This window comes from Ammodytes marinus (genome assembly GCF_949987685.1).
Source record: "Ammodytes marinus genome assembly, chromosome: 18".
NCBI lineage: Eukaryota > Metazoa > Chordata > Actinopteri > Uranoscopiformes > Ammodytidae > Ammodytes > Ammodytes marinus.
In genome coordinates, this window is record NC_137222.1 from 22,440,914 (window position 1) to 22,465,790 (window position 24,877).

General features: G+C 40.8%; 1 protein-coding gene across 2 annotated transcripts in view; it reads right to left on the reverse strand.

The window, feature by feature from the left end:
* vldlr (very low density lipoprotein receptor) overlaps positions 1-23,549 on the reverse strand; it is a 53,629-nt gene extending 30,080 nt beyond the window's left edge. For both annotated transcript variants that reach the window (XM_080046493.1, XM_080046492.1), the window contains exons 1-3: positions 22,993-23,549; positions 9,758-9,877; positions 6,998-7,120 (exon numbers count right to left, since the gene is read on the reverse strand). In XM_080046493.1, the coding sequence (XP_079902619.1) occupies positions 6,998-7,120; positions 9,758-9,877; positions 22,993-23,065 (316 nt within the window). In that variant the 5' untranslated portion in view covers positions 23,066-23,549. The remainder of the gene's footprint in view (positions 1-6,997; positions 7,121-9,757; positions 9,878-22,992) is intronic.
* Positions 23,550-24,877: the final 1,328 nt, after the last annotated feature.

The following is a 24,877-nucleotide window of genomic DNA, read 5'->3' on the forward strand; positions in this document are numbered from 1 at the left end:
AGATAGCATTACTTTACTGCCTTAGTTCAAGGAATAATCACGTTTTAACCATTTCATCTTGTGTGTATATTTTATAGAGTAAGCCAATGTACAGTATGTATGATCAAATAAGCTATCAAACTAAACATGAATTACCGAAGTCACCACACATTTCTGATGGTGTTTGGTTTGACAGTGGGAGCTGGTTAAGCTTCAATATACTTTTCAATGTACTAGACAAAAAGGCAGGGAGTGCCAAGACTGCCAACATGTGAACATTGATGTAAACAATGCAGGTTCCAAAATAATGAAATGTATATATCCAACACATTTGTAAAGGCTAAAAGACACTTGTAATACAGGAAACCTTTCAACATCTATTTGATTAATGATAGCGCTTGCCTATATGGAATCACATTATAGTTTTCAGCTGACAGCAACAGTGTAAACACAGCACAGATGGTCAACTATAACCCACACAAAAAACTATCCTGCTCGTTTGGTGAACACAAAGTGTAGCTCACTTCCTTAATTCAACACTGATGCAAGAAAACTGACGTAAACAAAACCACAGTATAGTCATTCACACACAAACTGTCAACGCGCACACGCCCGAGATTCCATTCCCTGCTGCCAACTCAAGTGTAACAGCTGGTCAAACAGTACAATGATATAACAGTTATAGTAGCTGAGCTGGGTTGACCTGCACGTACACCACTGCAGCTATGACTGGAACTTAACACCTTTTGACACACACACACACACACACACGACTACAAACTGGAACGCCGTTTAAGAGACCTTCAGCTGACCGACACACTTATCCAAGAGCAAGTGGAAACATGCGCACACAGGTTGTACTGTTAAAGCCACATGTCTGAAAGTTGCCAAGTTTAAAGAGAAAGCTCAAATGGCACAGCAGGCACTTGAGGCCATAAAGAACTGTAAGCTAAAAAAGGCTTGTATTGTTGATACACTGGGGGGGTGCAAAGTCAGAAAATATTCTAAATGTACACATAATGGCTCTTATCTGTAAATCCTAGCACACTTTGCTAAAGTCTACATGAAATAAAATGTACAATGCTATTCAGTTATCACAGTACAGCATTGTACATGAGTGCCAATATACTGCTCAGACAATGACATAACCTGTATCATCATCATCTAGGATATTAAAACAGTAAATACTATTTAACATCTGTGTTGTGCACTTCATTGCCTAGGCTTGTCCATCACCTCCTTTTTCGCATGATACCAACGTTATTTGGTTGTTTTACACTGAATAAACCTGGGAAGGTCTTGGCACCACCAAGGAGCAAACAGTTTTGAATAACTCCTGTGCTTTAAACATTTCCCCAAACTGCTGCGCTCTCCTTTTGAAAGCAATGTACCATCCAGGAGTGCAGGAGGGACTTCCCTCGACTAAGAGGTTGTACCGTTTTCTTTTCTGCCAGGGGTAGAAGATTTATTTCTGAAATGTATTCTCCATTATGCTCTGAGCCTGCTGCGTGGACACACTGCAGTAAAAGACTGCTCTGAAAACTCAAGAGCTGGGTCAAAAACCCTGTCACTCACACCTGAAGCCCTCTGCTGCCCTGGGAAATATCAAGTCAACTACTGCGATGAGGCCTGGGTCATTCTTTATATTCAGTGTCTGGCTCAAGGAATGGTAGCATTATTTTGGTAATAGTTATTTAGCTTCTCACTTAAGTCATGCTAGATTTCACAAAATAAAACTCCTTCCTAAAGAAATAAGGTGTTGGGGGAGAGAAGTACTTTCTACTAGTAAGTAAGTGCATGATTTGGCACCTTTATTAACAAAGTGGGAGATTTTTCAATTAGTCTCTAGTCTGGACGTTTTGAATAATTATTTTCTAGAACCAGAGTGCCATAATGTTTTACATAGATTCATCGTGTAATCTTCTCCATTGCTTCACTGATCTACTCTTATCAGAGCCAACCCTCTGCATATCATCTCAGTATTTAGAGGAGCTTTGTGGTTAAGAGCTTTATTCTATTTCTTAAGCAGTTTTCCATGTGGTTTAGTAGAGGCTTTTACTCTATTTGACCCATTTATAATATTTACATGCATAGTTTGTATGTTCCACTAAGTTGCCACTTAAGCTTTCATGGGGTATGACAACCATGGTTCACCATTTGATCTTTAGTGTGTGCATCACTGTCACTTGTTATATGAATTGCCTGAGCCCATTTCTTACATTTACTTCAAGTAATGGCTGCCACATTGTCTTTCTATTCCCTAAGCAACTTTCTGACATGCAAACAGAACAACAGATAAGCAGGTAATTTTCTTCTCAACTTTGTGCAAACAGCAAGCAATTATCGTTTTGTTTCCAAATGCTGTGTGAACTAAGATGTATCAGTATCTCACAAAAGTGAGTACACCCCTAACATTTCTTCAAATATTTCATTATATCTTTCCATGCGACAACACTGAATAAATGACACTTTGATACAATGTCAAGTAGTCAGTGTACAGCTTGTATAACAGTGTAAATTTACTGTCCCCTCAAAATAACTCGACACACAGCCATTAATGTCTAAACTGTTGGCAACAAAAGTGAGTACACCCCTTAGAAAAAATTTCCAAATTGGGCCCAAAGTGTCAATATTTTGTTTTGCCATCATTATTTTCTAGCACTGCCTTAACCCTCTTGGGCATGTAGTTCACTAGAGCTTCACAGGTTGCAACTGGAACCCTCTTCCACCCATTCATGACGACATCAAGGAGCTGGTGGATATTAGAGTCCTTGCGCTCCTCCATCTCCCGTTTGAGGATGCCCCAAAGATGCTCAATAGGGTTTAAGACTGGTGACATGCTTGGCCAGTCCATAACCTTTACCCTCAGCTTCTTTAGCAAGCCAGTGGTCGTTTGGAGGGGTGTTTGGGGTCGTTATCATGTTGCAGTACTGCCCTGCGGCCCAGTTTATGAAGGGAGGGGATCATGCTCTGCTTCAGTATGTCACAGTACATGTTAGAATTCAATGAACTGTAGACCCCCAGTGCTGGCAGCACTCATGCAGCCCCAGACCATGACACTCCAACCACCATGCTTGACTCTAGGCAAGACACACTTGTCTTTGTACTCCTCACCTGGTTGCCGCTCCACACTCTTAACACCATCTGAACCAAATAAATGTATTTTGGTCTCATCAGACCACAGGACATGCTTGCAGTAATCCATGTCCGTAGTCTGTTTGTCTTCAGCAAACTTTTTGTGGGGTTTCTTGTGCATCATCTTTAGAATAGGCTTCCTTCTGGGATGACAGCCATGCAGACCAGTATGATGCAGAGTGCGGCGTATGGTCTGAGCACTGACAGGTTGACCCCCCACCCCTTCAAGCCCTTCAGCAATGCTGGCAGCACTCATACGTCTATTTTCCAAAGCCAACCTCTGTGTACGACGCTGACCACGTGCACTCAACCTTCGTAAACTGGGCCGCAGGGTGGTATTGCAACATGATAACGACCCCAAACACACCTCCAAGACGACCAGTGGCTTGCTAAAAAAGCTGAGGGTAAAGGTTATGGCCTGGCCAAGCCTGTCTCCAGACCTAAACCCTATTGAGCATCTTTGGGGCATCCTCAAACGGAAGGTGGAGGAGCGCAAGGTCTTTAATATCCACCAGCTCTGTGATGCTGTCATAAATGGGTGGAAGAGGGTTCCAGTTGCAACCTGTGAAGCTCTAGTGAACTACATGCCCAAGAGGGTTAAGGCAGTGCTGGAAAATAATGGTGGTCACACAAAATATTGACACTTTGGGCCCAATTTGTAAATTTTTTCTAAGGGGTGTACTCACTTTTGTTGCCAGCAGTTTAGACATTAATGGCTGTGTGTCGAGTTATTTTGAGGGGACAGTAAATTTACACTGTTATACAAGCTGTACACTGACTACTTTACATTGTATCAAAGTGTCATTTATTCAGTGTTGTCCCATGGAAAGATATAAAGAAAAATGTGAAGAAATGTGAGGGGTGTACTCACTTTTGTGAGATACTGTATGTGTTGCAATGGCACTAGGGCTGGCCCGAATTATTCAAATATCCGAGTATTCGTTTGTTAAATTAGTATTCGGAGCTCAATTCAGTATTCGGAACATTCTTTTTTGTTTTTTCAAAAAAATGTAATGTTTTAATTTTTTTGCAAAGGTAGCTCAAACTGCAGTATATTTTGTCAGCAAATAATATTTGGATATACAAATTATAAAAAAATTGTAAAATACAAATTAGACGTTCATTTAAAATATATTAGCGAATTATTTGAACTTTGACCTAGTTGGCCGCTGCCCTTTCTACGCGCAACCGGTGATATCAGCTGTAGCAGGCTACGTGATGTTACCAGAGTGAGGCAAACTAAAAGCGGCACCGAGCGCAGGAGGGAGAGAGAGAGAGATGGAGGAAGAATAGATTGTGTTCCTAATAACTCTATAGGCTACCACAACATTAGCGCGATTTCGGAAGGAAATGTAATTCTTGGCGTAATGCTAACGTTAGCTTAGCTCAGCTGTTTGTTTACATTCAGCGCTGCTATTCAGCCATCATCAACCGTGACTTGCTTGCATCATGGGAATAGGCGGTCAATAATGGATATAATATGGACACAAAAGACTATCAATATTGGATCTTTGTATGGATTTATAAATCGCCGAAAAGATGCACGTTCCTGGATGAATTGATAAGCTCCTGTACGGGTTACGATGGCGCAGAGGACAGCTGATTTGGAACGGAAAAACAGCTGTTCGCCTCCACGGGGAAAAACTAAGGAACTCCGACTTTAATACCGTTCGAAAGTTATTAAAGCATCAACAAACTACGCAGCTTGCTGTCTCGGCTCACACACTCTTATTATTAATGTTGGCTTGATGGTGTGTTTTTCTGGAACGAATATCCGAATATTAGCTTGGAAAAACCAACGGATATTCGAAGCCTGAAAAATGGCATTCGGGCCAGCCCTAAATGGCACATAATAAAGCTTTATCACATATGGAAAACAGTCATTTCTATCATTAGTAGATTTGATAAATAGCTGCCGACAACCCTTTCCTTGTCCTCAATCAAACTGGTTTCATCCTGCTATTCTGGCGTCTTGAGGTTGGGAACCGACTGGAGGTTCAGGATTCACTTCAGTAGCATGAAATGGATCAAAGAGACACTTTCTACATGACTTCAGCTGACTCACACAAAGAGCTCCCAGCATCCAGGAAGCAGAGGGAAGATCACAATGAAGAGTGTTTGATGCAGAGCCCTGATGTTTATAGGCCTCTCTCTGTGTCTGAGCAGACCACAAAGTCCATTTGTCTTCACAGCAGATAGAAAGGCAGCGCGCTTAAGCAAGTCACGGTTAAAAAGCATCTTCTTCATCTAAACACTCTGCATCACTTATCTACAACAAGCACCTCAGCTAAACCTCACATCACAGTTACGCCATGTTAAGCTCAGCAGCTCTACAAACTTTCATTTAAAAAGATGTATTTATTTGACAGGCTGCTCCCAGGGGACTTTCCCACAGCTTTTTAGTGCTTCATTCGCTTTGTGCAACAGTGAGATCCTTAAGTGGTAGCGGGGATTCAAGCTGATGGTTGAAAATCATGCTGGTAAAATGTTGCAGCTGGTTGATGCTGAGCCAACAAAAGAATCAGTCTTTCACTCTTGTATCTCTTACATATATATATAAAAAAAAAAAACTTGACCAGAATGACGAGTTATGCTCGTTATGCATGATCCCATCTTAAATACCCTGACATTACGTTGCATATGAAAAAGCATAAAATAGGGTTTAAGTGAGTCAGGTAAATGCACTATATCACAAAATATATAAAAAGAAAACGTACTGTACCTTGATTAGATTTGATATATTTTCTGCTTAAACCTTAAGACCTGTACTTGCGTAAATGTACTTAATTTAGTGTCTTTGATACTTCTCTTGTTTTTAAATTGTCTGAATGAAATTATTTTATAAAAAAGGGACAATTTATTTGACTCATAACGGCACACTTCAACTTCAGGTTGAGAAATGTGTTGCCAACAAGATTGTGGTTTTTGATTTTTATATCCGTTTCCACATTAATAGACACAGGTTTGGAATAATTAGATGAAAAGCAATTACATGAACTAGATACACTGTAGTAAAAGGACACTTGAGTTAAGATTATTCTGTTACAGTTTAAAGAGTTAAGGATGAATTTCCATACCCAAATTAGGCCCCTTGCTTTGACACATTAATGCAGTCTCAATTGGTTTACTATACAGCACATACAAGGTTCAAGCCTTAGCTCTTTGCTGCAGCCCTTTACTGTTTTCAACCTATCTCTGTCTCATCTGATAAAGCAAATAATGCAAATATTAAAATGAATGTACTACCCAGTTCCCACCACAAGTATCAGTGTAAAAAGGCTCCTTGTGTTGCATCGCATCTCATAAGAGCAGCAAGCAAGCCTAGGTGGAGCCTACTGTAGATGACTGTTTTCAGATCAGCTGTGTCCTTGCTGTTGAACCTCTGCTCTTCACTGCAGTAATAAAAGGCCACTCACACTGTTTGACCTCCTGGGTGACACATGTGCAAGCCCTAATTTCATACTCTAATGTTCTTCATGGTCTGTTGTTCTTAATCTACATGTAAGTGCGGTGGAATCCTCTGAATAAAGTCATTTCTAAACAAGGAGGAGCAGCTGACCTATGTACAGCAGTATTCTCTCAGGGGGCTGATCCAACAGGAATAATAAATCATACTGCAGCATATTTACTCAACACTTAAGTCACCTGTGCTCTGACTGTGGTGCGTCTACAAAGCCCCCCTCCCCCCATACAAAGTCTATTGAAAAGGTCATTTACTGGGGCCAATTGCACCCATATGGAGGAGTGTCATGCTGCCGCTCCGCTACTTATTTTGTGAGTGAGGAATATAGAAATATTTGCAGTTCGCATAAAAAAAAAAAAAAAGACACCCTCAACATAATGAGATTCCAAAGTTGGTCAGGGAAAGTTATCATGTACTCACGGCAGATTTCCACGCTCTCGTCGGACCCGTCCTCACAGTCTGGCTCCCCGTCACAGTGCCATCTCCGGGGAACACACTGGCCGTTGCTACACACAAAGTCCACCTCCTTACAGGTCTTTCTGACTGCAGAGGGGAGAGAAAAGAGAGATGGATCCATTATACAGAGAGAATGCAAACATCTTACATCGAAGAGAAACACAATAATGAGAGGAAGGAAAGGGATAAGAGACCAAAGATGTACTCTCACACCTCATGAATTGCAGCAGACCCAACCTCAATGTCAACACCCCAAGGAGAGTCTTTATCAGGAGAAAAGGTCACAGGTGTTTTCTGATAAAGGACTGAGTGCCCATTCAAAGCTAAGTTTCCATCAAAAGAATGAATATGGAAAACTAATCCAAAACTAAGTCAAATTAAATTGAACAATAACAATTCCAGTCTGGAATAAGAGATACTATTTCCCCCTGATGTAGCAGCTAATAAACACAGGATAAGGAAGACACTGTTGAGCCACTGGACGTCTCCTGGTAGAGCTGACCATTTTATTAAAAGGAATACTTCAACCATACAGAACCGGCGATCTATCATTACAAAAATCGCTATTATAATATAATGAATGAGGTTTTTCTTCCCTTGGCCCATCTGTCCTGTCAATCCTAACCCTACATTTAACCATGGGTGATGTCACACATGGGAAACTGTAGTGTTAGATAGTGAGACCACAAAACACTCTTTCTGCCTTTTCTCAGGCTAGGATGAACCGATTTCTAAAATGTTTACACATGTATACTACATAGGATCACAGAGTTCAGTACACCTTCATATTTCCACCGGTGAAGTAGGTCTTTAAGCAATTACATAGAATTCAATGACACTGTCTGGAGTTGATTTATAGTGCATTTAGAGCAACATCCACCACTGCTAGCGTTTTTGAACAGCGAAGAGAAACGGACCTCTGCAACCTTGTTTTAAAATGGTGACTATTCCTCAACCAAACCATCTTGGGTTTGGTCCAGAGTAACACCAGCATGCAAAGGAATGAGCAGAGTGTTCTACATCGTATTCAAACGCTGTTAATGATGCAAGCTCTAATTAAAATGGAGGCTCTTGCAATTTTAAATATACTATTTAAGTCTTGTGAAAATCTAGGGAAAGAGAAAGGTGGGGAGAAATATAGAACAATCTCCTCAAATACATGTGTTGATTCAAACATGAAGAAAAAAAATCCTGATGGTCTGGAGAGTTCCAAGATGTTTGAGGGAAACAGTCTATAACACAGGTCCCTGTACTGTGGGCACCTCCATGTCCACACAGGGCTCAAGTGTCTCCTCAAGGCTTTTCTTCAGCCTCTCTGACCAGAATACAAATATGTTCCACAGAAACAACCAAACTCTAATTGGAGCCATGACAGCATCAAGACGCAGAGGGCCTCATTATCAACATTCTCCATTAGGAATTCATTTGGGGATTTTCATCCTTCACACGTCGGCAGCAGCTCTTATCTCACAGTGACTGAATGCCAGGCGGAGACTTGAATGAAACAAAATGTCAGCGGCTGAGAGAGGGTTGTTCTGTCTGGAGAAATGTAGTAGAGTTTTCACAGCACTCATTTCATCAGTCCAACAGCAGGGTTACACTCAGCACTCTTCATCTGGGGGAGTTTCTCTAACCACCATTTCATTTCCATTTGCATATATTTTGCCTTTTTCTTTAGTTTCGTGGTGAAAAGCGATGATTCGTCAGTGAAACACTGCCGGCGGATATTGAACAAAAGGTCTGTCGGCAGTCTCAAAGAGCATAATCATTCCCATTGCTGGAAGGCTTTCATTTTAAAAACACATCTGCAGATGGTGTTGCTGTGTATGGGAGCCAGAAGAGTACAAGAGGCTAATCAGTTTACCACTTTGGCCAATTCATTTGCAACAGAAATCCTGTACGTTTATATCCAAAGGGAGTCTTCTGGATATCAGGATTTCTTCCCTTCGTCTCTCCCTGTAGTACAATTCATTTTTCTTTCTTTCTCTTCTCCTGCAATTGCTCTCTTCTTTTTCCTCCCTCATTCCATTCACTTGTTCTTGTCTCCCTCCCTCCTATTCTCACATGACCCAGATAGTTAAGGAAAAAAAGAAAATGGAAAGATCTGAAATGTATTGAACACACACACACACACACGGTATCCATATTTAGCTCTGCTGGAGCTATCACCAGGTCATTGTGTCCCAAGGGATGCTGGTAACACTTCTGATGGGGCCAAGCATGTCATGTGACATTTGTGTGCGTAAATGTGTCAGGAAATGTCAGTCTTTGGGCATTTAATACTGAATTCAATCTTTAAAAGTGTACCTGTGTGCGGGACACTAATGTATGATTTCATAGTGTGTGTATTTGTAGATTAAGTAAATCCTGCCATACAAGGCTCCATATAGATTGGACTCTGAAGCAATGGCTATAGGTTGTGTTGTCTGATGAGTCCAGATTGAGCGTGTTCTAGAGTGATGGTGCATCAGGGTAAGAAGAGAGGTGGATGAAGTGATGCTCCCATCATGCCTAGTGCCTACTGTACAAGCCTGTGTGGCAGTGTACAGAAGGATCTGGGGTCGCTTCAGTTGCTCAGGTCTAGGTACACAACCTTTCAGCCTTTGTGTGTGTGTCTCCAGGGGTTTTCCATACAGGCATTCATGTATGATGTATGCAGCATGTCAGGCTGTACATGTCAGTGATGAAGTTGTGTGTGTGTGTGTGTGTGTGTGTGTGTCTCACCACAGGAGCTCTCGTCACTGCCATCGGTGCAGTCCTCGTCTCCGTCACACTGCCAGACAGAGGGGATGCAGCGGCCGTTCCCACACTGAAACTGGCTGGCCTCACATTCTGTCTTAGTTCCTACAGGAGGAAAGCAAAACAGAGGGAAATATTAGTGGTTAAAGTCACATGTTTTCATAACCATCATTAGCTCCCTGTTATTTCAAAGCAAATTGTTCTGAACAGAACCTTTAGCCGAGCAGGTCCACTGTAGAGACACTAGCTTGTTATGTTGCATTCCCACATAGGTTGTTCATATTAAGACATGAGGAAAGCAACTATGAGGTTAACCTTTGCTAACAACACAACCAGCACATTTGGGAATCCTAGTGAGGCAGCTTCCATCCTAGTCACAGTCATGTTTCCTGATCTGAAATGATGTCAAAAATACAGCTCTATGAACACAATAAGAGGAGAGAAAACCTTCCTCTAATGATTTAGTTTGAGCAATTCCAAACATACACATATTCTGCTGTCTGAAGTGGCATCTGTTTGCATCTCAAGATGAAGTGACATCAATATTTTAGAGCAGGACTAAACCTCAGTGTCCTGGACATGTCTACAGGGCAGTGGGCACCATCTGTTCATCTGTCATCTGAAGGACATACTGTTAGACTGAGAGAGAAGAGCAGGAACCTTGTAGGTCATGACAGGGAAGAAAAGTAAACATGTTTTTCAGCTGACACAAGACTTGAATTACGGATTGAATCAGAAATCAATTTACAATCTTAAATGAGCTAAATTAAGTTATCATTTCTCAAGCAAAACTACAGAGACATTTGCTCCAGCCTGGCAGCCTCTCAAAATGCCAAGATTCACAGCCTCTTTCTGGTTGGCCAAAGTGACAAACTGAAGCTCAACGGTTATTTACAGTAGCAGTTGGACTTTTCAGTGGGTGGTTTACCGTACAAGTTTTGCTGTTTTATAGACTAAACAAGTAGAATAAGTATTTAGCAGATTGATTACTAAATCACACCTCAGAAGAGAGACAAATAACAAAACAAGAAAGATATGACACTGTCAACTCAGTCAGGTCACCAATCTGCCCTTCTCCTCTGTTGCTCATTTCTTTGCTCAGGACTTAAACTTTGTGACCGTGGCGCTGGCTTTAGTCAGGACCGTGTGGGGTAAACAATTTAATTGAATCACTTGGTACAGAGCGGTTAACTGATTTTGATAAAAATATAAATTCTCAAGTTCACAAGATTCCCCATTTTAACTTTTAGGGTGTTTGCCGCTTACCATGAAAGGAGAATTTAACAATAATGTCTGGGCAACATGACTGCAGGTATTTACTGCAGAATTTTGTATCTGGTCATGATGAAAAAAGACGTCTAAAAACAGATTGTCGTCAGCGAAACGCCATTGTAAAGCTAGCTAACTGTTGTAAGTGGGTCAGCAGCTCCTTGTGGGAGAGAAGAAAAAAAACACTGATTTGAACCTGATGAGCTTCAGGCCTTTAACTGAAGCAGCAACTCCACTAAAGACCTGCGTGAATGAATCTGGGCCCAGCTTATGAAGAGGATGCTTCTATAGACTGGATTTGATGCTGTGGCTATCAGTCATGTTATTGTGATGGAGGTTCCTGGGATATAAGGCTAATAATGCTTTGTATTGCTGGTCAATTAACAAATGAGTCACTAACCATTTTAACTTAATTGAGTCATTTGTTGAAATAATATGCCAGAGTCTCCCGTTTCTCAGATGTGAGGATTTGCCTCAGTTCATCAAAACTTATATTCATAAAAATAATGAGATTGCCAAGATATTTTATTATAAAGCCCAATATTAAATGACAATATGCCTCAGTGTGCTTCAAAAGTAAGTAGTAATAATGACAATCCCATTAAACCACTGAATACTTCCTGTCAAATACATCTTGTATGCCAAAGAATTTAAATTACAAAAAGCAAAGAAACAGTTATTCAGCCATATGATTCATATTTGCATTTTGGATTCATGTTTGTTTGCCCAACAGGAATTCTTATTGGATGTTTAACTGTTTGAATGACAGCAGGTGTGGTAAATGTACATAGTGTAGAGACAGTATACGATTACTGACTTTACAGATACATATAGCATTACATTTAGTTAGTTATTTTTAAAGTTACTTCTCTAACAGAACAGTTATGTTGCTCTTACTTCACAGCACAGGAGCAGGTTAATGCAAACCTCCTTTCAAGCAGAAAACAGCCTCTGTAGTTCTACCACAGTCATGTTACAGAATAGAGAGCAGGCTGACCTTTCATCCACATTAACATTTCATTCACCAAAATCAAAGAGGAATAGATCACACAATGCATCGACCTGCATTTTAATCTCAACAAATGCAGCACATTCAACAAATCACCACTCACTGACAGACAGACAGACTATAGGAGGGGGACACAATGCATGTCTTCACCAAACCCCTTTCTCCTCGGTCATACTGCTCATTACCATGTTTTCTTTCTAATCCAGCCAGCTGGTGGCTACCATGGTCAACTGCCTGCTCAACTAGCTACACATGGTGTTCATTAGAAAATGATTTGGGGCAAATGAAATGCCCATTTTCTAGAAGTACTGATTTGTACCCATGATGATGGTATTGCTAAAATCCATTTCATGCCGACTAACACAGAGCTGCCTACCGCACCAAAAAAAAAAAAAGATCTGACCAAGACACTTCCTGAGAGAATTGGAAAAGTGAGTCAAGTTATGGTATCAACTTGTTTTTACAAGACTCAAAGTATTCCAAATCATTTCACGTAGGCAAAAAGATCAAAATCATTGAATAGCTTTGAGATGCTCACTGCCATGCATGCAGTGCATTGAGTCAAAATCACTCAGGAATTCACTGTATTGTTTAATAATGTTTGCCAAAACAAATCTTTTGGTTTGACTATTCCAATTCAAGTTTTAATGCAAGTTGAGCTTTGGCCAGTACATTATTATAATTGTACAATGTACAGTGATCTAGAATGTGCAGATCTAGACACAAAGGGCCAATTTAAAATGTTGGTATGTAATTGTGAGACATCAAAGTCTGCCATGGTGCCAGACACATTTTGAAGCAGCTCATTGGTCTACATCTTAAAGCAATTTAAAATGTCACTTATTTGCCACTAATCATAACAGGATAAACTAAACTTGTTCTCCTACATAAACTCATATTCCCCACACGTGATACGTTGAGTCCCCTACACCATTACTCTCACACCAATCCAACAACATAGAAACAATATCATTCCATAATAAGTCTATTATGCCACTTCTATATTTCAAGACTAAATGACCTATTCCCTTTGCAGTATTTAGTTTATTTTACATTTCAATAGCATGTTTCCTTTGAGCTGCAAAAGTGCAAACGGTAAAGGAAAGGTCTGAAGCTTCCTCACACCAGTCATGATGATGAGGGAAACAGTTGACATCAACATTAAAAGTCCTGACTCATCACTGTGCTGACGGCCAGTTAATGCTGATGCAGCTACAGAGGAGGAGACAGCCTCAGGAGCTAAGTCCTGCTGGGGCCAGAAACCAGCTCACCATGACAATCACACAACTGTTAGGAGGGTGCAGCAGGGTTTCCACATCACATTATTAGCAAAGTGAACTGCAGGGAAAGCTGTCACTCCAAATCCATACACCAATACTCACCAATAGCTGTGTTGGTACGATAGAGTTGTTAACAATGCCAAAGTTATACCTTACTTTAATATAGTTTCTCCACAAAACATTGTACAAAGCTGTATTAGAACATGTCTTAAATGAAGAAACAATTGGCAAGACTTGGATTTTCAAAAATTTGATTAAAAAGTAACTCAAGTATAGAAATCTGACCAGCCCATCTACCCAGCTTTCAGTACTTTACATCTGTGTGTAATGCTCAGTACTACAGCCACATTCAGTCAACACAGTAGCATTGAGATTCAATACCAAGCCATAACAATAGTTGCATATTTGCAGTAAATAGATTGTCAACGCTGATAACCAGTTCAGTCATTTACTTAAATGGCAATCATTGAGAAACTGCAAGGCTAAACTCATAGGGTGCATGTGACATGTATATTTTTACAGGGCATTATTGAACGAATGCTTTAAAGTTGTAGGTTTCTGGATGCATCTCAGCCATAGGTTTCCATTCAATAGAACAAATATATATTGAGCATTAGTGTTTGCCAGTGTGACATTATAATTTGGAGGTAAAGCAGTTCAAGTGCCAACTGATTCCAAAGTCAGTTCAGTATAACAATGTTACTGTTACTTAAACATTTAGGGGACCACTCATCAGTTTCCTAGGGGCTCCATGTGTTGAATTGAATAAACTACAGCGTATTGTCAACAAAGCATCCAAACTCATCCACAGAGGCAGCAGCCCCTTCCCATCAATCCAATCATTTCATCACAAACTGACTGTGACAAGGCCAAAGAAAATCATTTCTGACCCCTCCCACCCTGCACACAACATCGTCCAGCTGCTGCCCTCAGAAAGGAGCTATGATCACTGCCTAGCAACTCGCTTCAAAACAGTTTCTACCCTACTGCAAAACAGACTTTGAAGTCAATCTGACAACCAATCACTATCCCCCATACTGTGTGCAGTATAACATATGTACATTGTAGTTGTGTTTCTGTGTACTTTGTTCTGTAGGGAACCAGCTATTTAAATGTTGTATTGAAAATGAATGCCATGTGTGGTCATTAAAGAATCTGAATAGCAACTTAACAGATGGAAGAGTAGGAAGAATACATGTAGAAATCAGCTGCAGTGTAAAGTAGATGTGAGCTCTAGTAAATGGGGTGCAGTGCACAAGAACCAAGAACCCAAGGAGCAGGGAATGCTATACGTTTGTGTTTTAACCCTTAGGGCCCGTTGGTCCATTTTACGGACATTTCATTTTTCTTTTTTTGGATAATTTTGGCTGTGTTGATGCATATGGCATGAAAAATGGTGAGGAAGTGTATTTTTATATGATAATGTTATTTCCAGCTCAGCTCTTACAGTAAGGCTAAAATACACTGTATACAAACAAGAGTTACATTCAGACTGCTAAGGTCCATAAAACGTCCATTAACACCCATTCAAACACCATTTTTTCAACGCACTGCCATTAAAGCATAATTGATGCATTTTTTTATATCTGGGTGTCAATATGGGCTTCTACCTTGGAATTTATCATTTTAACTACTCTCCACCATATTACGTCATTATAACCATATTTGGCAGATGGAGAAAAAACATGCTATTTCCAATAGACGGCACTTTCACAATTGCCCCCTCCCTCTCCCTTTAGCTTTAACCCTGACGAGTGTGTGTATGTGCACGTATGTGTATGTGTGTAAGGGTGTGTGTGTGTGTGTGTGTGTGTGTGTGTGTGTGTGTGTGTGTGTGTGTCCATGACCTTATGACACTATGATCAAAGGGCTGGTGGTTTTCAAGTGGCATTGTTTTCATTCACTCTGTTTGATGTGTAGTTTTTTATGCAGAAATTCAAAGCCCCTCTAAAGATTACTGTGTATAAATGCACACCACACACACCTACATAGAGGTCCATACACACAAGCATGCACTGCTAAAATAAATAAAAACATGGGTCATCTTGAATCACATCAAAGATGCAGCGCGAGAGAGAGTCATAACAAACTGCGGCTTTTCGTGGAGTTGTTTACACAGGTGGGCTTTCAGCCAAAGTTTGTAAAATGCAACCTGTGGAACTGGTCATTTCTTATCTGGCAAAATGGAGAAACACTTTACTGACGAAGAAGTTCACGAAGCCCTCGATACTGTGATGGAATCCGATTCCACCAGCGAGGACATTGAAACAGAGGAGTCGGACACCGACACAGCTGAGGAGGAGGAATACTTACCTCCTGTGTCCCAATCCTCCTCGGAGACCGACAGTGGGGAAGGTGAGACAGCGGCGGCCCCGGGATGGACATCGAAAAGCGGGGTTATGCAATGGGCCACCACCAACACCCGCACGGAGCGCTATACCGCCGCAGCTACCGGGATGGTACAGGGCCCGACCCGTTATGCCACGGCAAGAACAAGCAGCCTGGTGGACAGCTTCGATTTGTTCATGACAGAGGAAATACTGGAGCTGATTTGCACAAACACAAACTTGCACGGAAGACGAAATATCCAGGACTGGAGGGATATCGACCATACCGACCTGCGGGCTTACGTCGGGCTGCTGCTGCTGGCCGGAGTTTACCGGTCCCGCAACGAATCAACTCGCAGCCTGTGGGATGACCACACTGGCCGGGCCATCTTCCGTGCCACCATGAGCCACGAAAAGTTCAGGCTCATTACTACCTGCCTGCGATTTGATGACAGGCTGTCTCGACCGCGGCGTCTGAGTGAGGACAAGCTGGCGGCGTTCAGGGAGATATGGGGGTTGTGGACCGCTCGCCTCCCAATGCTCTTCAACCCGGGAAAAGATGTCTGTGTTGATGAGCAGCTGGTCCCCTTCCGAGGCCGCTGCTCGTTCCGCCAGTACATCCCGAACAAGCCGGCCAGATATGGGGTAAAAGTGTGGGTGACCTGTGATGTAGAAACATCCTATGCCTGGAGGATGTCTGTTTACACAGGTAAACAGGCAGGCGCTCCGGCGGAGAGGAACCAGGGGAAGAGGGTCGTCCTCGAGATGACGGAGGGGCTCCGAGGTGTCACCGTGACCTGTGACAATTTCTTTTCGTCATATGCCCTGGCACAGGAGCTCCTGCAGAGAAAGGTGGCTATGGTCGGCACCATCCGGCGCAACAAGCCAGAGCTTCCTCCGCAGCTACTCCAAATGCGGGGGAGGGCTGTCCTCTCCTCCTTGTTCGCTTTCACAAGGACCTGCACAGCGGTCAGCTACATCCCAAAAAGAGGAAGAAACGTGCTGCTGATCAGCACCAAACACAGGGAGGCAGCAGTGAGCAGCGGGGAGAAAAGGAAGCCGCAAGTCATCCTCGACTACAACCACTGCAAAGGAGGTGTTGACAACCTGGATAAGGTATGTGCCATTACGCATAGGCCTATATAAATCATACTACTTTATCACATTATTTAATTTTTATGACGTTTTTATTTTGAACTTATGTGCTGTCTGATATGTTTACTATTCAACATTTCTTGCAACTGTATGAGGAAAAACATTTTCATTCACTTTTGTCTTTTTTTCTTTCTTCCTTTGGCAGGTGGTCGGCACCTACAGCTGCAGGAGGAGGACCAGTCGGTGGCCCCTGGTTCTCTTTTTTAACCTTCTTGATGTAAGTGCATTCAATGCATTCGTCATCTGGACCAAGGTGGATCCCTCATGGAACCAGGCAAGAAGCTACAGAAGGAGGCTTTTCATTGCAGAGCTGGGGAAGACTCTTGTGGCCCCACAAATGGCGAGGAGACAGCGCCTTCCCCGCACACCATCTGCTGTGGCCTTGGTATTGGATGCAAGGTGTCAAGAAGACCCAAGCACCAGCGGAAGCCTGGCACCATACACCATCCCAGACCCCACCCAGTCCAGGAGGCAGTGTGTGCTGTGCACCCAAAAAAGACGGGTCACCTCCAACTGCATCAAGTGTGGTAATCACATCTGCAAGGAGCACTGCCTGTTCGTTTGCAGCCACTGTCTCACCTAAACTGACTCTCTTACACACACACACACACACACACACACACACACACACACACACACACACACACACACACACACACACACACACACACACACACACACACACACACACACACACACACACACACACACACACACACACACACACACACTGTCTCTCTCACAATTTTATTTTAGCCAATGATGTTCCTGTTTCACTGTTCCCGGCTGTTTCACTGTTCACTTCTGGATAATAAAAAAAAGATTGGAAAATGTACATGGACTGCAGGTGAGGTTCTTTTTCTAACACAGAAATGCAATGTATGAGTAGTGATGATGTTGGTTTCAAAATTAAGACAAAAAAAATTGAAAAAAAGAATGTACAATATTTTTTATAGCTGCCTCAATGAAATGTCCATTTTACGGACCTTAGCGGTACGAGTGTGAGTATTGGACACTGCACCAAAAATAATAATGCCTACAACTCAATTTTGCTGCTCATCCTTGACATATCCCAGGCCTAATAATTAAACAAAAAAAATATTAGTTTGCATGTAGTATATTGAAAAAAAATCATTTTTTCATTTTTCTTCATCTAAAATACGATGGCATCATGACCAAAACCTGGCATTTAAAGGGTTAAAATCTTTAACAATTCATGAATATTTTATATCAATAGGTGGGTCAGATGTAGGGGAAAAGAATTGGCAAAAAAAAAGGTGAAAAAATATAATGTATACATTTTTTTATAGCTACCTAAATGAAATGTCCATTTTACGGACCTTAGCGGTACGAGTGTGAGTATTTGACACTGCACCAAAAATAATAATGCCTACAACTCAATTTTGCTGCTCATCCTTGACATATCCCAGGCCTAATAATTAAACAAAAAAAATATTAGTTTGCATGTAGTATATTGAAAAAAAATCATTTTTTCATTTTTCTTCATCTAAAATACGATGGCATCATGACCAAAACCTGGCATTTAAAGGGTTAAAATCTTTAACAATTCATGAATATTTTATATCAATAGGTGGGTCAGATGTAGGGGAAAAGAATTGGCAAAAAAAAAGGTGAAAAAATATAATGTATACATTTTTTTATAGCTACCTAAATGAAATGTCCATTTTACGGACCTTAGCGGTACGAGTGTGAGTATTTGACACTGCACCAAAAATAATAATGCCTACAACTCAATTTTGCTGCTCATCCTTGACATATCCCAGGCCTAATAATTAAACAAAAAAAATATTAGTTTGCATGTAGTATATTGAAAAAAAATCATTTTTTCATTTTTCTTCATCTAAAATACGATGGCATCATGACCAAAACCTGGCATTTAAAGGGTTAAAATCTTTAACAATTCATGAATATTTTATATCAATAGGTGGGTCAGATGTAGGGGAAAAGAATTGGCAAAAAAAAAGGTGAAAAAATATAATGTATACATTTTTTTATAGCTACCTAAATGAAATGTCCATTTTACGGACCTTAGCGGTACGAGTGTGAGTATTTGACACTGCACCAAAAATAATAATGCCTACAACTCAATTTTGCTGCTCATCCTTGACATATCCCAGGCCTAATAATTAAACAAAAAAAATATTAGTTTGCATGTAGTATATTGAAAAAAAATCATTTTTTCATTTTTCTTCATCTAAAATACGATGGCATCATGACCAAAACCTGGCATTTAAAGGGTTAAAATCTTTAACAATTCATGAATATTTTATATCAATAGGTGGGTCAGATGTAGGGGAAAAGAATTGGCAAAAAAAAAGGTGAAAAAATATAATGTATACATTTTTTTATAGCTACCTAAATGAAATGTCCATTTTACGGACCTTAGCGGTACGAGTGTGAGTATTTGACACTGCACCAAAAATAATAATGCCTACAACTCAATTTTGCTGCTCATCCTTGACATATCCCAGGCCTAATAATTAAACAAAAAAAATATTAGTTTGCATGTAGTATATTGAAAAAAAATCATTTTTTCATTTTTCTTCATCTAAAATACGATGGCATCATGACCAAAACCTGGCATTTAAAGGGTTAAAATCTTTAACAATTCATGAATATTTTATATCAATAGGTGGGTCAGATGTAGGGGAAAAGAATTGGCAAAAAAAAAGGTGAAAAAATATAATGTATACATTTTTTTATAGCTACCTAAATGAAATGTCCATTTTACGGACCTTAGCGGTACGAGTGTGAGTATTTGACACTGCACCAAAAATAATAATGCCTACAACTCAATTTTGCTGCTCATCCTTGACATATCCCAGGCCTAATAATTAAACAAAAAAAATATTAGTTTGCATGTAGTATATTGAAAAAAAATCATTTTTTCATTTTTCTTCATCTAAAATACGATGGCATCATGACCAAAACCTGGCATTTAAAGGGTTAAAATCTTTAACAATTCATGAATATTTTATATCAATAGGTGGGTCAGATGTAGGGGAAAAGAATTGGCAAAAAAAAAGGTGAAAAAATATAATGTATACATTTTTTTATAGCTACCTAAATGAAATGTCCATTTTACGGACCTTAGCGGTACGAGTATTTGACACTGCACCAAAAATAATAATGCCTACAACTCAATTTTGCTGCTCATCCTTGACATATCCCAGGCCTAATAATTAAACAAAAAAAATATTAGTTTGCATGTAGTATATTGAAAAAAAATCATTTTTTCATTTTTCTTCATCTAAAATACGATGGCATCATGACCAAAACCTGGCATTTAAAGGGTTAAAATCTTTAACAATTCATGAATATTTTATATCAATAGGTGGGTCAGATGTAGGGGAAAAGAATTGGCAAAAAAAAAGGTGAAAAAATATAATGTATACATTTTTTTATAGCTACCTAAATGAAATGTCCATTTTACGGACCTTAGCGGTACGAGTGTGCCTAATATTATAACGGGCCCTAAGGGTTAAATGGAGAACTTTGTGTTACTACTTTAGTGTCCCTATAGAAACCCATTGACTTGCTGTCCAGTAAATAATGAATAGTAAAATGAGCTAAACAAATTAGTCAGCCAACCTTTTTGACTTTTACCATAAAAAGAGAAGGTATTTACCAAGAAAAACGGTAAAAAAAGAAAAACCAGCTCAGAAAAAAAAGGTAAAAAAAAAAAACAGCTTGTCGATTAAAGGTTTTCTGAAGGCGCATGAGAGAAAATACATTAAATAAGACAGAAAATAACATGGAGCCTCATTTAAATCTCTTTAAATTACTGTTATGCATGCAAGGTTCAAGGATCTTTGTCATTTGTTGTGTACTTAAAATAAAAAAGGCCCCATCTGACAGTGCAAAAACAGACAAACAAGTTGACATATTAGAGCAACATAAAAAAGTCAGGTTTCAAACATGAAGCTCAACTTTTTGCGATGCAATACTAGGTCTATTAAAGACAATGTTCTGGCTGCAGCTATTACCTAAAGCAATGAGCTTGAAATGACAAGAGTATTTAACATGACAATCATGTCACTGCTAGTACCGCTGGTAGACTCAACAGGCGTCCAAGCTACAATGAACTGTCTACCTCCCAAAATAGTACATCATTGTGGGCACTATAAACGCTGTCACATTGGAGGCCATGGTAATCCAATTTTCCCCAGTAACAGAAGTGGTTGCAGTGTATTCTTCCTCCTCCTCCTCCCTGTGTCCACTACCCCGCCCACTTTAAGAGCCAAGCGCATCCCCATGCAGCCCCCCCCCCCCCCCCCCATATAGCCTAGCTTAAGATCTGGGTCTAGGCATAGTATCACAGTAACCGTGGAGGAAAAAGAAAGAAATCCATTTTAAATCAGGCCAGCGTTGCCGTCGCCGCTGCTCTTGCCGCTATCTAATTTGCGTGACGTCTTGTTCAAATAGGCTCACACAATCTGAATTGCTGTGTGTGTGTGTGTGTGTGTGTGTGTTTTTGGGTTAGGAGCTGAGACTGAGGAGGAGATGGTGGGTGGGAGTACGCTATGGTGAATGTGTGCACCAGCGCAAGCACTAGTTAGGGGTAGTAATCTGTGCAAGACACATGCAGCCACACACAGCACAGCCTCTCTGTCTCTCTTTCTCTGTTCTATCATTTAGCCTGCGTGAAAACTAGTTTCAGAAAGGATTAATAAAATGATGCTGAAGTATTGTAAATATTTGATGGACCCGGTGCCAAAATAGAATGCTCCACAATGTCATCAACAGGCCATAACCTCGGACCGTCATACTACATGTCATTCTTTCATTCTTCGCTCCAAGAACTCAGACATTTTAGTGACTGAGCAGCCCATTAAATATATACTGGTAGTAAACATCAGGGATTTGTTTTGCTACATCTTGAGCAAAATATAATGTGGGGAAAAAAGCAACAGTAGGCGTTGTGAAATTCTAAAATTGAAAACAAGATTAGTTTAATCTATTTTTAAAGATGATTTCATTTAAAAAAATACTATATGGCATTTTAATTTCTCTCATAATATATGTAGGACAATATATAATGTGTGTATAAATATAGAATGTTTAGTTAATTTAGAAATGCAGTGTGTAAACAGATATTTCAGCACAAATTATCTGTTTTTCGGTTTTGTATCAACAATTGCTTAGGCCCAAGTTATTTGCTGATATTTAGGCTAATAGTGCTTAAAAATATTAGGTTAATATGTTGTTAGTTTTATAATAATACATAATCGAACGTTGTAGAGCAGTTTGCAGTAGTGCTACAAGTAGCCTACCAACAGTTGGTGATTAGAATGACTGGACCTACCGGCCCCTGTGCTGTTAATTAGCCCCTCATTGGGATCACCTGCGGTCCCTAATTGGCTGCGGTCCCCCCCTCTACCCCCATGACATGCTCTCAATTGCTGCTAATCCTACCGGGACTGCGGTGCTGAGAATACACCTGTCATCAAATGTAGCCTACTGCTCTGCACCGAAGCACTGTAGTAGCCCATTTTATGCTTCTCCCCCATCATCCCTCTCCCTCTGTCGGCGGCCACTTCAGCAATAAATAAATTAGCAACGTCGCTGGGGGTTGTTTAGAAAGAGGAGAAATCCCACACAGTGGAAGTGAACGACAAATAGGGACCCAAATAAACGCCACAAGCCAACACCATATCACAAGAAGCAGGGGTTTTTGTTTGGCTGCGTGTTTTCAGCGTGCAATTAGCTGACCGCAGGGCTAATTGGCCGTGAAGGAGCCGCGACCAAGCAGTTGCTGTGCATCAAGCAAGGCTAAATAAACGGGCCTCTCCATCCCCCATATCCAGAAACAGATAGAGCTCAAACAGACACTGTCTAAAAATAACAGACTAAATTAACTCAAGACGAGAGCGCCCTTTAAGAAAACTAAAAACACTCCGCAGTAAATATCTCACTTTTGCCCCTGAAAGACGTTATTGCAGAGGGGTTTCCTTTCTTTGCTAGGGCAGAAGAGCAAGGTTGATTAGCCCAAAGGTGTAGCCAAGCAGCACGGTCATTCCTTCGAGGAGCAGCCAAGACAGGTGTTCAGCAGCTCCCTAATGTTAGCTAACAACACCGCACACAGAGCGTGTTTTCTATTATACACACAAACATTACCGAACACACTACCGAACACAAACACAGCGTGTTCCGACTTACCATGGACGTCAATGCAGTGCTGGAGACATATTAGCAATGGCAGCAGGAGAAACCCCGGTGTGGACTTGACCATCTCTCGCTCGCAGTGCAACGTACTGTTGTTAGCTGAGCGCTCGCGGGCTGCCTCTCTCTGCCCTGCCTGCCTGCCTGCCTGCGCCTTCCTGGCTCGGGCTGGCCCTGTGTTGGTCTTGGATTTTTTTTTTGCCGGCTCAAGCGCACACAGAACACGCACGAGCACACATTGACACAGAGCGGGCTATTAGTGAACGGCCGAAACTGCCCGACGCTACCGACCAATAAGCAGCAGCAGCACGCGCAGAACAGCACTGACTGTTGGCCAGAGAGAGGAGCCGTGAGAATAGACGGAGGCGGCCACCGCGCACAACACGCGCCTTTTGATCCCGTTCTACAACCACGTGCCGTGACGGCCGCTCCTCAGGCTCCCGTTTCCTACTCACGGGCTAAAATCCATTCCCTCAATTTGACGGTTGACGAGCGGCCAGGGTGACCGGTTTGTGCTGTTCTACACAGAGCCTGGCTGTCACAGCTGAGGAGGATTTTTTCTCTCTCTCTCTTTCTCTCCCTCTAGCTCTCTCTCTCTCTCTCTTTTAGTAGGCTACGTCTTTGGCACATTGTTAACCCTTTACTATCCGCAGTAAATAGTAGCCTAATAAAGTCTACACTTTATTTACAGTAGGCTACATACAGGGAGAGAGTAAAACATTTAGGCCATTGATGGATCCAAAAATAAAATTTAAAAAAATATCCTGCTATGTGTCTGCTTGTTTATTAGAATGTAATTATTTTTTGTTTGTTGCATATTGTTCAATAACTTTTGTTTATGTTTTCATATCGCTCAAATGCCTAAAGTTGTTTACATTTTCACATTGCTCAGTAGATTTAGTTTTTGTTTTCATATTCCTCAATATCTTTTGTTTTCATATTGATTAATAGCTTTGGCATAGTTTTTTTCCATGCTAATAAAGCCCCATTGAATTGAATAGATAGATAGGCCTAAAACCTTGTTAGCTTGTTGTGATTGGTTCAAGTGAAAATCTATAAACTTTTATCAGCAGTGGCGATTCCAGGAAATTTTGACTGGGGTGGCCAAGGTGGGCCACAGAGCTAGAGTGGGGTGGCCATCGCACACCTGAATGAATAGCATTTGATATGCTGTACAGCCAATTCAAAGATGATTTATAATCCCAAATGCCCAAATCATGTTAGTATCCATTGTAATGTTTGTCAGAAAACTAAACCCCTGAAGGGGGGTCTGGGGGCTACCCCCCCAGAAGATTTTTTTGTGTTTTTAACATGTAATCTAAGCATTCTGGTGCATTCTGGCCAAGAGAATAAAGAAAAAAGTCAACATTTATTTCAGTTCAGATGAATAGTAAAATTAGCAAGACAACATAACTTGCTAGCAGCCAGATGCCTAACAACTGGACAGAGGGACGGATGACCACTAGCTTTTGACCAAATATCTTGCTAAAAGAATAAACCTTTTATTTATGAAATTCTGCCCTTACTAAGAACATGTTACACTTGCTAACTACAAACTTTTATTTTTTTATTCAGATTTAAAAAATCTGCTGGGGCACATGCCCATACACGTGCATGGGTGGCACGCGTGTCACAAGCACACTTATGCAGTTTTCAAGACCTTTGCTGACCAGAGACCAGTTCTAGTGGCCACAGTCCTACCATTAATTTAGTACTTGAAAATTGCAAACTGATCTTATATCAGTGGATTGGAGTGTTTGTGTGATGAACGTGGCAACTACCTATAAAAAAAAAAGTTAAGAAAGAAAAAAATAAATACATATCATCTCTGAACTAGGCTACATATCAGGAAAAAATATATAAAAAAAAAAGAATATTGAAA